Genomic DNA, 17307 nt, shown 5'->3' with positions numbered 1-17307 from the left:
AAATTAATTTACCACTTCTAAATTCATCATGCACAATTTTATCCTTCTTCCTAAATTCAATGATTTCCGGTGAAACAAATAATAAATTACTGTGATATTGTCAACAAGAAAAAATTGACTCTTCTTAACTTCTTTTGGAGAAAAATATCCTACTCAGTATTTTCCCTTTTTAACTCTGACCTTGTAGATTTTAGTTGAAGCAGAAGTAACTTTTTGTAGACGAAAAAGAATTAGGGCTCCTCATGTGATTGATTTGAGGAGTGATTAAAGAATGCACTTAAAATAAAGCAGTGATTTGCTTTTTGGGTAACGAGTGATCTCCTCATGTCTATGTAATAACTAATTAATGTAAAATGTTATGTAACGCTGCACAGTCACTAAGAAAATAATGACTAAGAGTTATTGCGCCAATAGTTAGTGAGTAATGCGTGCACGTCACTGGTGTAAGTACGACTTTAATGAAACTTTGCAAAGCATGCGGCGAGAGTTACATGTGTAACTTAACTTTAACGTTCTATCGAATGTCTTAATTGCATCAGCCGCGATGTTTGAAATTGGCGATTGCTATAAAAAAAAATTCAGAACAGTTATTGTTTCCGGGGCTTACGACGAGTAAAACTACTGTCGGGGTCTGGAATCACGAATCTGTCTTGTCTCCTTCGCTTCTCTTCTCGCAATCTGTCCAACACAACAGAAGTCAGAGAGAAACCGGGTTTGCCGGCCTAAAACTCTTTGACGCTTAAGTCAGTAATGGTTGATAATGTCGAGAGAAGAATTAGATCAGAGATCTTATCTGTTGTAGGAGATTTTTGGCTTTATAGAAGCGCTGGAGGACGTTGGGTCCTATTCAATTCAGATGTAGGAGAGGCATGCTCCTCTGTGAATATGTCCACGCCGGGGCTGGGCCAGCTTGACCGGTCGCGTCGTGGTGGTTCCAGTGGGTCCCGCTAGTGATTATTTTGAAATAAGTCTTGTTTTCTTGCGTGGTATTATTTGAGTATTATGCAGGTGGTATGAACGGTTATAAATATTTCAGATTGACGCATTCTTTATGGTGTTTATTAATTCGGAAAACAATTTGTGGAGAGTGTACGTAATTATTAAAAAAATCTTTAATTTCACTCACTTTAATCATAGCAATTATCATTATCATTTTATTTTAGAAGTGAAGCTTTAGATGTTATTGTCAGCAAACATCTTCCATTTGCTAATGCAACCAATAAACTTTAAAAGTTGCACATCATTTTGAGGAATAAGACTTGCCGCTTATTCACGTACACGCCGACTAATAAAATTGAGCACTGAAGTTTACACATGTTGCATTACAATATCTCCAAATCTAACATCCGTCGGACAGCTTACGGGCCTTTTAAGAAACGGTACTAGAAAATAGGCATTCGAGACCGATGTGCAAATTGGGCGCTTAATTATAGGTGTATTGTGTTCTTCGATGTGCACGTATTGTGAAAATGCAAAATGTAATAATTTAAACACAAACAGTAGAGCCATTTTCTAAAATGAAGAATAAAATTTATCATATAATAAAAAAATATCGCGTATTTCATATCATATCATGTCTAGTAACAATTTTAATTTTTCTAATTCGATGGAGAAGAAGCAGGGGAACGTGAGATCGCGGCACATAGATTCCAAACTTTTTCGCTACTTGCCAAAGCCTGTGCTTTGTTGACACTGGGATGACGTACATCGTGATTTCGCTCTGCGATGATATCGTGGCATGATTTTCCCCATGAGACAAGATCACGACAACAAGCATCAGTCACAACCGTACCTTGATAAACGCTTTTCTCTATTTCCTCTCCGCACTTAGGGGGGAACTTTTCCAAGCATTCCTTTACGGGCTTGGTCTCGTGTTTGTCTGAATTGTCGATGGCAACGCACTCCGTCCAAATTTTTTCGCCCTTTGCCACGGTTTGAGCTTTGTTTGCACTAGGATGAAGTGCCGCAAGGGACGTGTTGAGGAAGGTATCGTGGCATGGTTTACCCAACTTTACAAGATCTCGACAACAATCATCACTCAAAAATCCATTACTGAAAATGCTGTTTCCTACTTCGATCCCGCACTTTTCGGTGAACTGTCTTGCACAGTCTTTAACATTTGCTGGCCCCTCCAGTGTTGGGGTTGCAAAAGCATTTAATGTCACCTGCAAGAGAAAAATCACCAAAACATGGCGCCTGCTTGGTCCGGCCATAACTCCCTTTGCAATGTTATGTGATTACTCACGAATGTGTTTTCTGGTAATGATCGCTTTGTTGGAGTTTAGTTTCATGTGATAATATATTTATAAGGGAGAAAACATAACCGCATTTAAGACTCAAATGAACTAACTGTGTAAACGCTTGTGCGCTCTTTAAAAGGAGTAACGTGTTTAATTGCCTATCGGGTTTAAATAAGAGAGTTATATTTAAACAGTGCGTACGTACGTGTTTCGATAGCTCGGTTATGTTTAAATGATTTACCGCTAAATTATCAAGTTTTAAATGCAGATAAGTATTCAACAAGTGGTCATTATATATTACGCTATTTATGTTTCAGATCATTTAAATTCTCAAAATTCTAGACAATTCCACAATCAAAATATGTTTAGGAAATAACTGTGGACAAAAAATTAAACGGGCTTGTTCAAGCACGGCGCAAAGCACGAATGGACCGACTGGCCGGATTAGCCCATTTGTCACCCCGAATCTTTGCTTTTTGGAAAATTAATTTACCACTTCTAAATTCATCATGCACAATTTTATCCTTCTTCCTAAATTCAATGATTTCCGGTGAAACAAATAATAAATTACTGTGATATTGTCAACAAGAAAAAATTGACTCTTCTTAACTTCTTTTGGAGAAAAATATCCTACTCAGTATTTTCCCTTTTTAACTCTGACCTTGTAGATTTTAGTTGAAGCAGAAGTAACTTTTTGTAGACGAAAAAGAATTAGGGCTCCTCATGTGATTGATTTGAGGAGTGATTAAAGAATGCACTTAAAATAAAGCAGTGATTTGCTTTTTGGGTAACGAGTGATCTCCTCATGTCTATGTAATAACTAATTAATGTAAAATGTTATGTAACGCTGCACAGTCACTAAGAAAATAATGACTAAGAGTTATTGCGCCAATAGTTAGTGAGTAATGCGTGCACGTCACTGGTGTAAGTACGACTTTAATGAAACTTTGCAAAGCATGCGGCGAGAGTTACATGTGTAACTTAACTTTAACGTTCTATCGAATGTCTTAATTGCATCAGCCGCGATGTTTGAAATTGGCGATTGCTATAAAAAAAAATTCAGAACAGTTATTGTTTCCGGGGCTTACGACGAGTAAAACTACTGTCGGGGTCTGGAATCACGAATCTGTCTTGTCTCCTTCGCTTCTCTTCTCGCAATCTGTCCAACACAACAGAAGTCAGAGAGAAACCGGGTTTGCCGGCCTAAAACTCTTTGACGCTTAAGTCAGTAATGGTTGATAATGTCGAGAGAAGAATTAGATCAGAGATCTTATCTGTTGTAGGAGATTTTTGGCTTTATAGAAGCGCTGGAGGACGTTGGGTCCTATTCAATTCAGATGTAGGAGAGGCATGCTCCTCTGTGAATATGTCCACGCCGGGGCTGGGCCAGCTTGACCGGTCGCGTCGTGGTGGTTCCAGTGGGTCCCGCTAGTGATTATTTTGAAATAAGTCTTGTTTTCTTGCGTGGTATTATTTGAGTATTATGCAGGTGGTATGAACGGTTATAAATATTTCAGATTGACGCATTCTTTATGGTGTTTATTAATTCGGAAAACAATTTGTGGAGAGTGTACGTAATTATTAAAAAAATCTTTAATTTCACTCACTTTAATCATAGCAATTATCATTATCATTTTATTTTAGAAGTGAAGCTTTAGATGTTATTGTCAGCAAACATCTTCCATTTGCTAATGCAACCAATAAACTTTAAAAGTTGCACATCATTTTGAGGAATAAGACTTGCCGCTTATTCACGTACACGCCGACTAATAAAATTGAGCACTGAAGTTTACACATGTTGCATTACAATATCTCCAAATCTAACATCCGTCGGACAGCTTACGGGCCTTTTAAGAAACGGTACTAGAAAATAGGCATTCGAGACCGATGTGCAAATTGGGCGCTTAATTATAGGTGTATTGTGTTCTTCGATGTGCACGTATTGTGAAAATGCAAAATGTAATAATTTAAACACAAACAGTAGAGCCATTTTCTAAAATGAAGAATAAAATTTATCATATAATAAAAAAATATCGCGTATTTCATATCATATCATGTCTAGTAACAATTTTAATTTTTCTAATTCGATGGAGAAGAAGCAGGGGAACGTGAGATCGCGGCACATAGATTCCAAACTTTTTCGCTACTTGCCAAAGCCTGTGCTTTGTTGACACTGGGATGACGTACATCGTGATTTCGCTCTGCGATGATATCGTGGCATGATTTTCCCCATGAGACAAGATCACGACAACAAGCATCAGTCACAACCGTACCTTGATAAACGCTTTTCTCTATTTCCTCTCCGCACTTAGGGGGAACTTTTCCAAGCATTCCTTTACGGGCTTGGTCTCGTGTTTGTCTGAATTGTCGATGGCAACGCACTCCGTCCAAATTTTTTCGCCCTTTGCCACGGTTTGAGCTTTGTTTGCACTAGGATGAAGTGCCGCAAGGGACGTGTTGAGGAAGGTATCGTGGCATGGTTTACCCAACTTTACAAGATCTCGACAACAATCATCACTCAAAAATCCATTACTGAAAATGCTGTTTCCTACTTCGATCCCGCACTTTTCGGTGAACTGTCTTGCACAGTCTTTAACATTTGCTGGCCCCTCCAGTGTTGGGGTTGCAAAAGCATTTAATGTCACCTGCAAGAGAAAAATCACCAAAACATGGCGCCTGCTTGGTCCGGCCATAACTCCCTTTGCAATGTTATGTGATTACTCACGAATGTGTTTTCTGGTAATGATCGCTTTGTTGGAGTTTAGTTTCATGTGATAATATATTTATAAGGGAGAAAACATAACCGCATTTAAGACTCAAATGAACTAACTGTGTAAACGCTTGTGCGCTCTTTAAAAGGAGTAACGTGTTTAATTGCCTATCGGGTTTAAATAAGAGAGTTATATTTAAACAGTGCGTACGTACGTGTTTCGATAGCTCGGTTATGTTTAAATGATTTACCGCTAAATTATCAAGTTTTAAATGCAGATAAGTATTCAACAAGTGGTCATTATATATTACGCTATTTATGTTTCAGATCATTTAAATTCTCAAAATTCTAGACAATTCCACAATCAAAATATGTTTAGGAAATAACTGTGGACAAAAAATTAAACGGGCTTGTTCAAGCACGGCGCAAAGCACGAATGGACCGACTGGCCGGATTAGCCCATTTGTCACCCCGAATCTTTGCTTTTTGGAAAATTAATTTACCACTTCTAAATTCATCATGCACAATTTTATCCTTCTTCCTAAATTCAATGATTTCCGGTGAAACAAATAATAAATTACTGTGATATTGTCAACAAGAAAAAATTGACTCTTCTTAACTTCTTTTGGAGAAAAATATCCTACTCAGTATTTTCCCTTTTTAACTCTGACCTTGTAGATTTTAGTTGAAGCAGAAGTAACTTTTTGTAGACGAAAAAGAATTAGGGCTCCTCATGTGATTGATTTGAGGAGTGATTAAAGAATGCACTTAAAATAAAGCAGTGATTTGCTTTTTGGGTAACGAGTGATCTCCTCATGTCTATGTAATAACTAATTAATGTAAAATGTTATGTAACGCTGCACAGTCACTAAGAAAATAATGACTAAGAGTTATTGCGCCAATAGTTAGTGAGTAATGCGTGCACGTCACTGGTGTAAGTACGACTTTAATGAAACTTTGCAAAGCATGCGGCGAGAGTTACATGTGTAACTTAACTTTAACGTTCTATCGAATGTCTTAATTGCATCAGCCGCGATGTTTGAAATTGGCGATTGCTATAAAAAAAAATTCAGAACAGTTATTGTTTCCGGGGCTTACGACGAGTAAAACTACTGTCGGGGTCTGGAATCACGAATCTGTCTTGTCTCCTTCGCTTCTCTTCTCGCAATCTGTCCAACACAACAGAAGTCAGAGAGAAACCGGGTTTGCCGGCCTAAAACTCTTTGACGCTTAAGTCAGTAATGGTTGATAATGTCGAGAGAAGAATTAGATCAGAGATCTTATCTGTTGTAGGAGATTTTTGGCTTTATAGAAGCGCTGGAGGACGTTGGGTCCTATTCAATTCAGATGTAGGAGAGGCATGCTCCTCTGTGAATATGTCCACGCCGGGGCTGGGCCAGCTTGACCGGTCAGGTCGTGGTGGTTCCAGTGGGTCCCGCTAGTGATTATTTTGAAATAAGTCTTGTTTTCTTGCGTGGTATTATTTGAGTATTATGCAGGTGGTATGAACGGTTATAAATATTTCAGATTGACGCATTCTTTATGGTGTTTGTTAATTCGGAAAACAATTTGTCGAGAGTGTACGTAATTATTAAAAAAATCTTTAATTTCACTCACTTTAATCTTAGTAATTATCATTATCATTTTATTTTAGAAGTTGTACCTACATACGCTAGAACGATCATAATTAGCTATAATGAGCCACGCTCACCATACCGCCGGAGGTACCGAATCTCACCAAGGGGATGACCTGCGAGGTCACGGCCAGTCGGGATACCGCTCGAGCCCCAGACCGCGTCAAGATAGCATCAGAAGCCCCTGACGCTGGGAATCGAAGCACAGCAGTCCCACATCAGAAACAAGAAGGAGATCAACCCCTTCCTCGCCTATAAAAGGTCCTCTCCTCTCTCCTCATTAATTACGCAATTACTACTCATTTATTGTTATGCTGCGCATACAGTGACTGACTTAGGCATCGGAGAAGTGAAGACCGCCCAACGCGGTCTCCCTGTAACGCCCTGTCTATCGTGTTGCAGTAACAGGAATCACCTAATCCTAGGAGTAGCGGTCCGCCCACCGGACCCGCGTTAAGCAAGGAATCGGCTACCGCCGGACTTGAGCATTAACATTGACGCCGTCTGTGGAAACTCTTGAACAAAAGGTCATCCCGCCACAATCACCATGACTAACGACAGCAGGGGAAACGCTGAAGAGCAGGCAGATCAATCCGCCATTCCCCAACCCACCAACCCAGCGGTAGGCGTAAACGGCGCGTTATTCACCACCCCGGTCAACCCCGGCGGTGAAACAAACCCAAGTAGCAGCCGCCCGCCAGGCCAAGACCTCGCCTACCTGTACGAGCTGGCACTGGCAGATCTTCACAAGGCGAACAGAGAACGTGAACAAGAACGCAAGGAAAAGGCCGAAGCCCAGAGACAGGTGGCCACGCTTGTATCCCGCTTCGACGAGCTAAAGAAAGCGCTGGAAGCAACCCCCAACCCGGCACGAAGTGAACAGTCACGAAGCACCAGGCATAGCCGACCCGGCACGGGAGCACTAATGCCAGCACCGGTCGTACATATGCAAGTCCCGCTGCACCCACCAGAGCTAGCGGCAATGGGACCACCCCCCGCACCCCAGCCAATGTTGGAACAAGAGGCGGAGTCATCACTACTCACCCACCGCTCGAGACCTAGGGCGAGAACAGAGGGAGACCCGCCCGCTCTAGGGCGAGGATCAGCTCAGCGGAGTGGTCGCCTGGACCCCGCCGGCGACGCAACCGCTCAAATTTTGGAGAGGATGCAGTAGTTGGAACAAAGGTTAATCCGGGCGGAGTCGGGCACCCTGGCACCAGCGTCAAACCCGCTTTTCGCAGCCAGGCCAGGACCATTTACCGCTGCAATTTTGCTAGCCGTCAGACCAGCGTATGCAAAGACCCCTAAAATGTCATATTACAGCGGTAAGATTGATCTCTTCGTCCATATGGACACCTTCAAGAAGGTCACCAACAACAAGGGATTCGATGACGCCACCCTGTGCCACTTGTTCAGTGAAACGCTGGACAATGAGGCAATGAATTGGTTCTTCGAGTGCCCGCCGGGATCCATTGACTCATTTCAGGCATTATCGCATGCTTTCCTTTCTCGGTTCATCCTACTGTCCACCGGGCACCACAACATAAGCCAATTGTTCAACGTCAAGCAGGGTATAGAGGAGACACTGAAGGCATTCGTCACAAGATGGCGAGCGGCAGCATCTCAGTGCCGTGACCTCGATAAAACAATGGCTTCGGCGGCTTTTAAGCAGGGACTCCTCAAAGGGCCATTTCTCTATCACCTCAACTACAATCATCCAAATGCGGTATACGACCACCTCATGAGTGAGGAGGTCATTCATGCCCAGGCAGAATTCATCACGTATGGGGAGGCCCCACCGCCACCAGCGGCATTGACAAAGTCGACACAACCCTCCTCCAGTTAGCAGGGGACCGCTAATAAAACCTCCATACCGCCGGCTAACAAGAAGGGGAATGGCAGCAGGGTCAGTACCAAAACAAGCGGCAAAGGGATCAGCACTACAAGGGAAACCGCCCGTCCCATGGGGACAACCGCAACAAGCATGCGGAGTCTTCCCAACGATATGCAGTATTTACAGTCCTCACGGCTTCACATGAAGAAATATACAATCAATGCAAGGATCAGATCCCACCGCCGCCCCCGAGAAAATACCCAAAAACAGGAAAACCAAGGAACACCGGCAGGTGGTGCAAATACCACGAGGACAGCGGTCACAATACCAATAGCTGCAACGCCCTCAAAACGGCCATTGAGACCTTGTACCGAGACTGCAAGCTTGAGCAGTTCAAGGTACGCCAACCGCCACCCGTGATCGCCGATATTGAGCCCATGGGCCGCATCAACACAATTGACGGAGGTGCTCCAATCACCAGCATGTCTCACAGAGCTAGAAAGCGCTATGCGTGAGCTAATCACCCAAAGGAAGTCTGCAACATCCGCTACGAAAGATCCGCCAAAATCCTAAGATCTGGTTGGGAACCCATTACCTTTTCGGAGGAGAAGGAACGCGGAGTACATCTGCCCCACAACGATCCTTTCTTGATTGACGCTATTCTGGGCAAAATGTCAGTAGGAAGAGTCCTGGTTGATAGCAGCTCCGCTGTCAACGTTATATTCGGCGGTTGTTACAACAACCTTAAGAGGAACAGAAAATTGCTCCAAGACCATGAACCACTGCTCAGCTTCTCCGGCGACGTTACGCAACCGCTGGGTTCTGATTACATGCGGCTCGTTATGGGCAGTAGTCCATGTATGGCTGAGATACATACGGAGTTCATAGTTGTCGATTGTTCGAGTTCATACAACGCCATCATTGGTCGGCCAGCGCTCAACAAACTCAAGTGCATCATCGCCGGGTACATGTTGCTCATGAAATTCCCCACACCCAACGGCACAGGATGTGTCAAGGGAAGTCAGCAATTGGCACGCGAGTGTTACTCTACTACAATGGCACAATCGGCCCGCCGCCACGAGATCCTAGCGGTAGGCAGTCGGGCACCGCCACCAAACATCTTTGAGGACCCCAGGGAGGATGAAAAGAAGTACGTAAGGAAGGAGCCGGTCAACCCAGAAACATCACTGAGGGTTGTCAGCATCTCGGACGAGCACCCTGAGCGGACGGTCTGCATAGGGGCTCAATTGGACCCAGAGTTGGCGGCGGAGCTCACCCAGTTCCTACGTGACAACGCTACGGTCTTTGCCTGGTCATATGCAGACATGCCAGGTATCTCCCCTAAAATCATCTCACACAAGTTGAGCATCAAGCCATCCTTCTACCCTATCAAACAGAAACGCAGAGCCTTCGACGAAGAAAAGTACCGCGCTATCAGAGAAGAGGTTACCAAGCTCCAGGGCATTGGGTTCATCCGCCAAGTCATCTATCCACAGTGGATTTCCAACCTGGTTATGGTCAAAAAGGCTAGCGGTAAGTGGAGGAGGTGCGTCGACTTCAAAAACCTTAACAAGGCATGCCCAAAAGATAGCTTCCCATTACCTCGCATTGATCAACTCATCGACGCAACCGCTGGACACGAGCTTCTCAGCATGATGGATGCTTTTTTCGGTTATAACCAGATCAGGATGCATCCCGCCGACCAGGAATGCACCACCTTCACCACCGATAAAGGCCTGTATTGTTACAATGTGATGCCTTTCGGTTTGAAGAACGCTGGGGCAATTTATCAGCGGCTGATGAACGCCATGTTCGCGGAACATCTGGGCAAGATAATCGAAGTCTACGTAGACGACATGTTGGTCAAAAGTAGAAAGGCCAGCGGACATGTGGCAAATCTGAAAATCATAATAACCATTCTCTTGGCCTACGGCATGCGCCTCAACCTGGAGAAGTGTTTCTTTGGCGTCACCGCCAACAAATTTCTGGGATATATTGTCAGTGAACGGGGCATCGAGGCCAACCCTGACAAGGTACAGGCTATCCTCAACCTGAAGGACCCAGAGTGGAAGGTGCACGTCCAATGCCTCCAGGGCCAGCTAACCGCCCTGTCTCGATTCATCTCCAGATTGACCGACAGGTGTGCCCCATTTTTCAAAGTCCTCAAAACAACCCACAAGAAGGTCATCGACTGGAACCCAGAGTGCCAGGCGGCGTTCCAAGGCCTGAAGGAATACCTGGCGGCAATTCCGCTCCTCTCCATTCCTGTCCAAGGAGAAACATTGTACATTTACCAAGCGGTATCTCAGTCAGCGGTGAGCTGCGCCATCGTCCGGCGGGAAGGCTAGGACAAACTCCCAGTTTTCTATGCCGGTAGGGGCATGAACAGAGCAGAGACACGGTATCCTCCATTGGAGTGGCTTGCTCTCGCACTCATCGTTGCCGCCAGACGCCTCCGCCAGTACTTCCAAGCCCATACAATCCATGTGTTAACCAATCAACCGCTGAGACAAGTAATCCAAAACCCTGAACATTCGGGCCGCCTCAGCAAGTGGGCCATTGAGCTCAGCGAGTTTGACATTGATTACAAGCCACGAACCGCCATGAAAGGCCAGGCGGTGGCAGACTTCATCGTTGAGCTCACCGAGCGTCAGCCCGAAACCAAGATCGATCTACCGCTCGGAACAGAAATTGCTACGGCTGTAGAGCCGACACCTCAACAGTCGAAGTGGAACCTACACGTGGATGGGTCCGCCTCCGCCAAGGCTAGCGGTGCCGGAATCATCTTGACAGGACCGCGGGGGCTTAACGTCGAGTACGCGTTGAAATTCAACTTCAAAGCTTCTAACAACATGGCGGAATATGAGGCACTCATTGCCGGCCTACTCCTAGCCATTTATTTAGGGGCCGACAGTGTCAACATCTTCAGTGACTCTCAGCTGGTCGTCAACCAGGTCAACGACAGCTTTCAGGCCAAGGATCAGCATTTAGCGGCATACTTAGGGTACACCAAGACGTTGCTCAAGAAATTCAAGTTCCACACCATCACACAAATCCCCAGGGAAAAGAACGCCAAGGCTGATTCGCTGGCAAGACTGGCAACCGCCCAACCACACCAGTGCCCAGCCGACACAAGGGTGGAGTCCCTGGACAGGCCAAGTATCACCAAAACCTTGGCGGAGATCTTTAGCATCGAGGCCAATCCTAGCTGGATGGATGAGATTATCCAATACAAACGCAACGGGACATTGCCGGAAGACAAAATCAAGGCGCGACAGCTCCAGCGGAGAGCAACCCGATACAACATGCAGAGCAGCAAACTTTACCGCCAGGGGTTCACTCACCCCAACCTTCGTTGTCTAACCCCAGAAGAGGGACAGGTCGTGCTGGCAACAATACATGGTGGGGAATGCGGAAATCACTCAGGCGCCAGGTCCTTGGCTAATCGCACAATGCGACAAGGCTACTTTTGGCCTACGCTTGGTGATGACTCCCGGCGGATATCAAGATCCTGTCACAAATGCCAACAATTTGCTGATCTGCCACACGCTCCGGCGGAACCTCTGTCGGTTATCGTCAGCCCCTGGATTCACTCAACGTGGGGCCTGGATTTGATGGGAAAATTCCAAACCGCCAAAGGTCAATTCAAATATATCATTGTCGCCATTGACTATAGCAGCAAATGGATAGAGGCGGAGCCGCTGACGGCGATAACTACCGCCAAGGTAATCCACTTCCTCTGGAAGAACATCTACTGCCGCTATGGTGTCCCGCACGCAATCATCACAGACAACGGCACACAGTTCAACAATAAGGAACTCATCTCTTTCACCGCCAATCTGGGCACCAAGATGCGTTTTGCATCGGTCGCCCATCCCCAAACCAATGGCCAAGTCGAGGCGGCAAACAAGATAATCAAGAAACTATTGCAGAAGCGGCTCGATGAGGCAAAGGGTTTGTGGGCGGAGAAGCTCCCGGAGGTTCTATGGGCCATCAGAACAACCCCAACCTCCGCCACAGGTGAAACCCCCTTTTGTATGATGTTTGGCACCGAGGCTGCCCTGCCTGTCGAGGTAATCCAACCAACCACTAGGGTCGAAGGTTACTGCCCCGAGACCAACTGCGACGGCGTTAACCTCGACAAGGATTTACTAGAGGAAAAGCGAGACACTGCCCATTTGCGCAATCTCCAGAATAAGCGGCGAGTATCACGTTTCTACAACGCCAGGGTTAAGGCCCGCAACCTCCAACTGGGGGACTGGGTGATGAAAGAAGTTATACCCCCACCCACGAAACTCCGCCCAACTTGGGAAGGTCCATACAAAATTGTAGACGTCGTTGGCCCGGGCACCTTCTACTTAATGGACAAGGATGGCGTCACAACGACCCACCCTTGGAATACCGAACACCTTCGGTATTACTACAAATAGTCATACAGCTACCCAAAAGCATCTTGACTTAGCTAAATTTTTGTTCAATATTTAGCTAAGGGAAGCTACCCAACGGGTACGTCCCCGCTTTTGTAAACGTTGTTCAGACAGCTATCAATGAAACGAGGAATTATTCAAACCATTGTTACCAAGTCTAGCACTGAGGGCAACTGGCAACGCCAGTCAGCGGACTACGTCGGCTACATTGTGCACTTGGACCAATTTTAATTCCTTTAATGTTTCATTCATGACCAAAGCAGGTATCAAGACTGCTAGCGGCACACACATTATCACAAACAGAAAGAAACACTTGGAATTTGGGTGCCAACAAATTTCATTCATCTCAAAACAGAATTACATCATTATGCCTCAGCGGCCATACAAAAAAACTTTCCTACTATTTAGGGGTTGACGGGATTGGCGGGATCAGCAGGGTTGGTTGGGTCGACCCTGCTACCTTCAGCAGTTCCACCGGCGGTCTGCGGAGGATGGGAGCGGCTCGTCTGGTCGGACCCTCGGGCCGTGGGACTGGGAGTCTCCAACGTGCCATCCGCCCGGGTGTGGGCCTCCAAGAACCCAGCGCGGGACGCCTCGGACTGCGTAGGCGTCCGCTGGGAGTCACCTTCTGGAGGCTCACCACTCTCCCCGCTACCCGAGAGGACTCCGGGACCAGTTGCGGCAGTGGGAGGGGTACTGGTTGTCGGCGGCGCTTCTTTCCTTGGCTGCACGACTGGCATTGCCGCTTTCGCCCAGTCAATGGCGCCCTTCTGCCACAACATCTCCACATTGGCCAGGGCACCGGCCTTGGCTGCGTCGTTCAGCGCCTTCTTGTGCTTTGCCGACTGCTTATACGATTCAACAGCGGCAGCCGCAGCACGGCTTCCCTCAGCCTCTAGGCGAGCGACCTCACCCTCCAGCCGCTTGATCTCAGCTTATTTAGGGGCGGACTGCCGCTGAAGGATCTCAATTTTCTTCTCCTTCGCGGTCACCCGGTCCCGTACCAGAGACATATCCTGCTCCAGCTTGGCGTACCGCTCATTCTGGTCCAAGTGCCGCTCAATGGCAACGTTCAGCTTGCCCCTGGCATCCGCCGCATCGCAGTCGGCCTTTGTCAGACGTTGCTCGACGTCAGCCAACTTCTCCTGGGTCTTCCCCAAGTCCCTCTAGAGGCCCGCCACTTCCTCCCTCAGCTCCCGCTCAACCAGAGGCTGCTTGGACGCCGCCTGGAACATCTCGTGAAGCCCAATAGCGACGTGCCCAAAGGCTGTGCTGAAGGGCGACTCGCTGACGGCGGTCGACCGAACAATCCCCTCCAGACCGCCGAACCCTAGCCGCTCGCAGAGGTGATACAGGAAGTCCCGCTCACCATCATTAAGGAACTCGGCGTATGCAGCGAATGAGTCCAGGCCGCTCGCACCCACCTCTTCCGCCACATCTGCAACAGCCCCGGGCGGAGCCTGCATCGACTTCTTGGGTTGCTCTCGGGCCCCCGTTACCTCCACTTCCTCCTCATCGCCAGAGTCCGGCTAGCGGCGTTTTCGCTGGAGCACCCACGTGCTCCCAGCAACGGTTGGCCTCGAACCCCCCGCCAGCGGTGCCAACCCCGCTATGGTAACAGCCTCGGTGGGGCGCACCGCTTTCTTCCCCACGCCGCACAGAAGGGCCGGCGCCCTCTCTTTCCTGGGCGCTGCTTCACTCGCCCCACAGTTCCCCGCCTGGACTGCGGGCAGCCCATCACCACCAAGATGGGAGTGGTGTGGCATTGGCAGCACCACGGGAACCTCTGACTGGCTCAGCGCCAGTGTCTCCGGATCCACCACCGTCTTTTGTGCCTCCATCCCGGAAGCGTACATGGCTTCCAGGAAGTTATCAATTTCAGCGCGGTCCATGGCTTTAGAAAAGGCGTCGCGGCTAGCCTTATTTCCCGGCGGAGTCTCTGCAAAAGTTAGTGGCAGGCCAGTTAGCATGGGACAACCTCACCAAAGGTACGATACAGCTAAGATTACTTACCAACGGTGCGTGTCAACTGTTGGGCTACCAGCAACTCCCACCCGCTAAGAAGACGGAAGTCCAGCAAGTTGCGGTTCCGCCAGCAGCCTCTGATGCGCGCTACCCGGCATTCTTCTTCACGAGTGAGGTTGTACCGCAACCCCGCTGCACAAACAGGACATCATCATCAGTAGAAAAAAAAAAAAACACAAACCACGCCAGTCGTGTTCAATGGAAACAACAAACAACCTCGGATGGGCTGGAACTCTGACTTAATTCTAAACGACGGCTCCCCCTCGTTAGCCCCGCCTGGTACTCCCATCCCGCTGTGGCAACGCAAAACGAGCCCCGCCAGTACGACATGGAGTCCCGTAGGTTTTCGATCAGCTTAGGCGCTCTTTGCCGACGGCTGAGGTTCACTTGCCCTCTACAACCCTGGCGCTTCACGTACACCAGTTCATAGAAGTGCAGCACCTCCGCCACGGTCGGTCCTTCGCAACCAGACAACCGCCACAGCGAGTTGAGCGACAGCAGTAACCGCCACATGTCGGGGCACACTTGCCCAAAGGCCATGCCAAACTCGCACAGCAGAATCTGAAGGTTGGACACCAGCGGGAGGGTCACTCCCTCGCGGAATATGGCCTCGTGCACCGTGGCATGACCCACCGGCAAAATCGAAGCTTTCTCCTCTACCGATGGTGGACGTAGCTTCACTGCCCCGGGCAACCGGAACACCCGCTTCAATCGGATGACGGCAACCGCTGTCATCCCACCTCCCGCCTCGTCAAGGGGAGTGCCGTCCTCGAACACCCACGCAGACTCGGTATCCTCCCCCGTGTTACCTCCCCCGCCAGAGGAACCGCTGGCGGCACTATTACTTTCTAGCCGCTCCTCATGCAAGGTATGCGCAGCGGCAGCCTCCCCCGCCCTAGAACTCTCCGGACGCAACAGACGACCCATATCTACTTCCCACGGAATGGTCTGTAGCGGCTCGACTTCTAGCGGTTCTGGCAGTGAGGTTCCTGAACGGGCAGACGGATGCAATGAGTCAATAAAATTTCTATCCGCCGCGCTGAACAACACTTCAGATCCGGAATCCTCACTGCTCGAGATCTCTATGACGTCGGCCATCCCAAAACACCCTAAAACCCAAATCAGTTAGCTCACACAGGATCTATTATAGGGATAGGTTAGATCCAGAAAATGCCAAAACAAGAACGAACGCAGACTAAAACCCAGATTTGACCATCTAGAAAAGCCCTAACAACCCCAATTGTCAATCACAACCACCCTTCCCCAAACCCACTCACACCCTCACAGTACGTCGACAGAGCATATCACATAAAAACACAGAAATCCAACAACACAGACACCCAATCAAACAGGAAAAAGGCTAGATTACCAACCTTCACAGTGGAACCTCTGACAGCAGTGTGCACACTACTCTTCGCAGCCGAAGATCGTCTGTTCGTCCACGCGCAAGAACTCGCCGATATCGCCTCGCTTTTCTCCTCCGATTTCAAACACAGAACACTTGAAGATGACGAGGGCACAGTTCGAAGTTTAGAGCAGTGCCAAATATGCAACCTTCCCCCTTTTTATGTCAACGTCAAACAATCCCACGCCGTCCGTTTAAAAAACGACATCGACTGCCAGCCGTACGCGTGTCCAACAGCTGCAGTTACTCTCCGGATTAACCGAGGCGACGCCTCGGTTACGAAATCCATCATTACTTGACATTAATGGCGAGGAGACGGCTCGACGAAGGAGACACGCCTCCGCACGCTAACCCTTTGGGGGCTTGCCACGTGTCCACCACCATCAGACGAAGCGTCCGACCGAAGCCACAACTTTTGGTTAGAAGGCTCCAAGTATCGAAGTCCGCTAAGCGAAACCCCGCTAGCGGAACTTCTTACTTGTCATCTTCCAAGTATCGAAGTCCGCTGAGCGAAACCCCGCTAGCGGAACTTCTCGCTTGTCATCTTCCAAGTATCGAAGTCCGCTGAGCGAAACCCCGCTAGCGGAACTTCTCACTTGTCATCTTCCAAGTATCGAAGTCCGCTGAGCGAAACCCCGCTAGCGGAACTTCTCACTTGTCATCCCCCGGGTATCGAAGTCCGCTGAGCGAAACCCCGCTAGCGGAACTTCTCGCTGTCATCTTCCAAGTATCGAGGTCCGCTGAGCGAAACCCCGCTAGCGGAACTTCTCACTTGACAGTTGGCAAAGGGCAGCCTAGGCAATACATGGCACCGCCGGCAGGGCCCTCTCCATCTTGCAAACCCCGTGTATTGCTGAGCGCAGTTCCGCTCAGTAACCACGGCCGAACACGTCTACCCGATGCTGTTTTCCTGCTGCATCCAGCGGGGGGGTATCCTCCAACGGCGGATCCCCAGGCTACGCCTCCTTTCTGCCAGCGACCGCCACGCGGCGTTGCGGTCAGACCGTCCCTACAGGACACGGGGACGTGTCA

At 48.2% G+C, this 17307-nt stretch overlaps 1 protein-coding gene across 1 annotated transcript; it reads right to left on the bottom strand.

Moving 5' to 3' along the window:
• Positions 1 to 4531: 4531 nt before the first annotated feature.
• LOC112164065 (protein DOWN-REGULATED IN DIF1 11-like) lies at positions 4532 to 4933 on the bottom strand. The gene has a single exon (XM_024300305.1). The coding sequence runs from the start codon at positions 4931 to 4933 to the stop codon at positions 4532 to 4534; it is 402 nt and encodes a 133-aa protein (XP_024156073.1).
• Positions 4934 to 17307: the final 12374 nt, after the last annotated feature.

The sequence above is a fragment of the Rosa chinensis genome, chromosome 5 (genome assembly GCF_002994745.2).
Source record: "Rosa chinensis cultivar Old Blush chromosome 5, RchiOBHm-V2, whole genome shotgun sequence".
Lineage (NCBI taxonomy): Eukaryota > Viridiplantae > Streptophyta > Magnoliopsida > Rosales > Rosaceae > Rosa > Rosa chinensis.
Note: the sequence above shows the minus strand (reverse complement) of the source record. Positions and strands in the feature narration are given on the sequence as shown.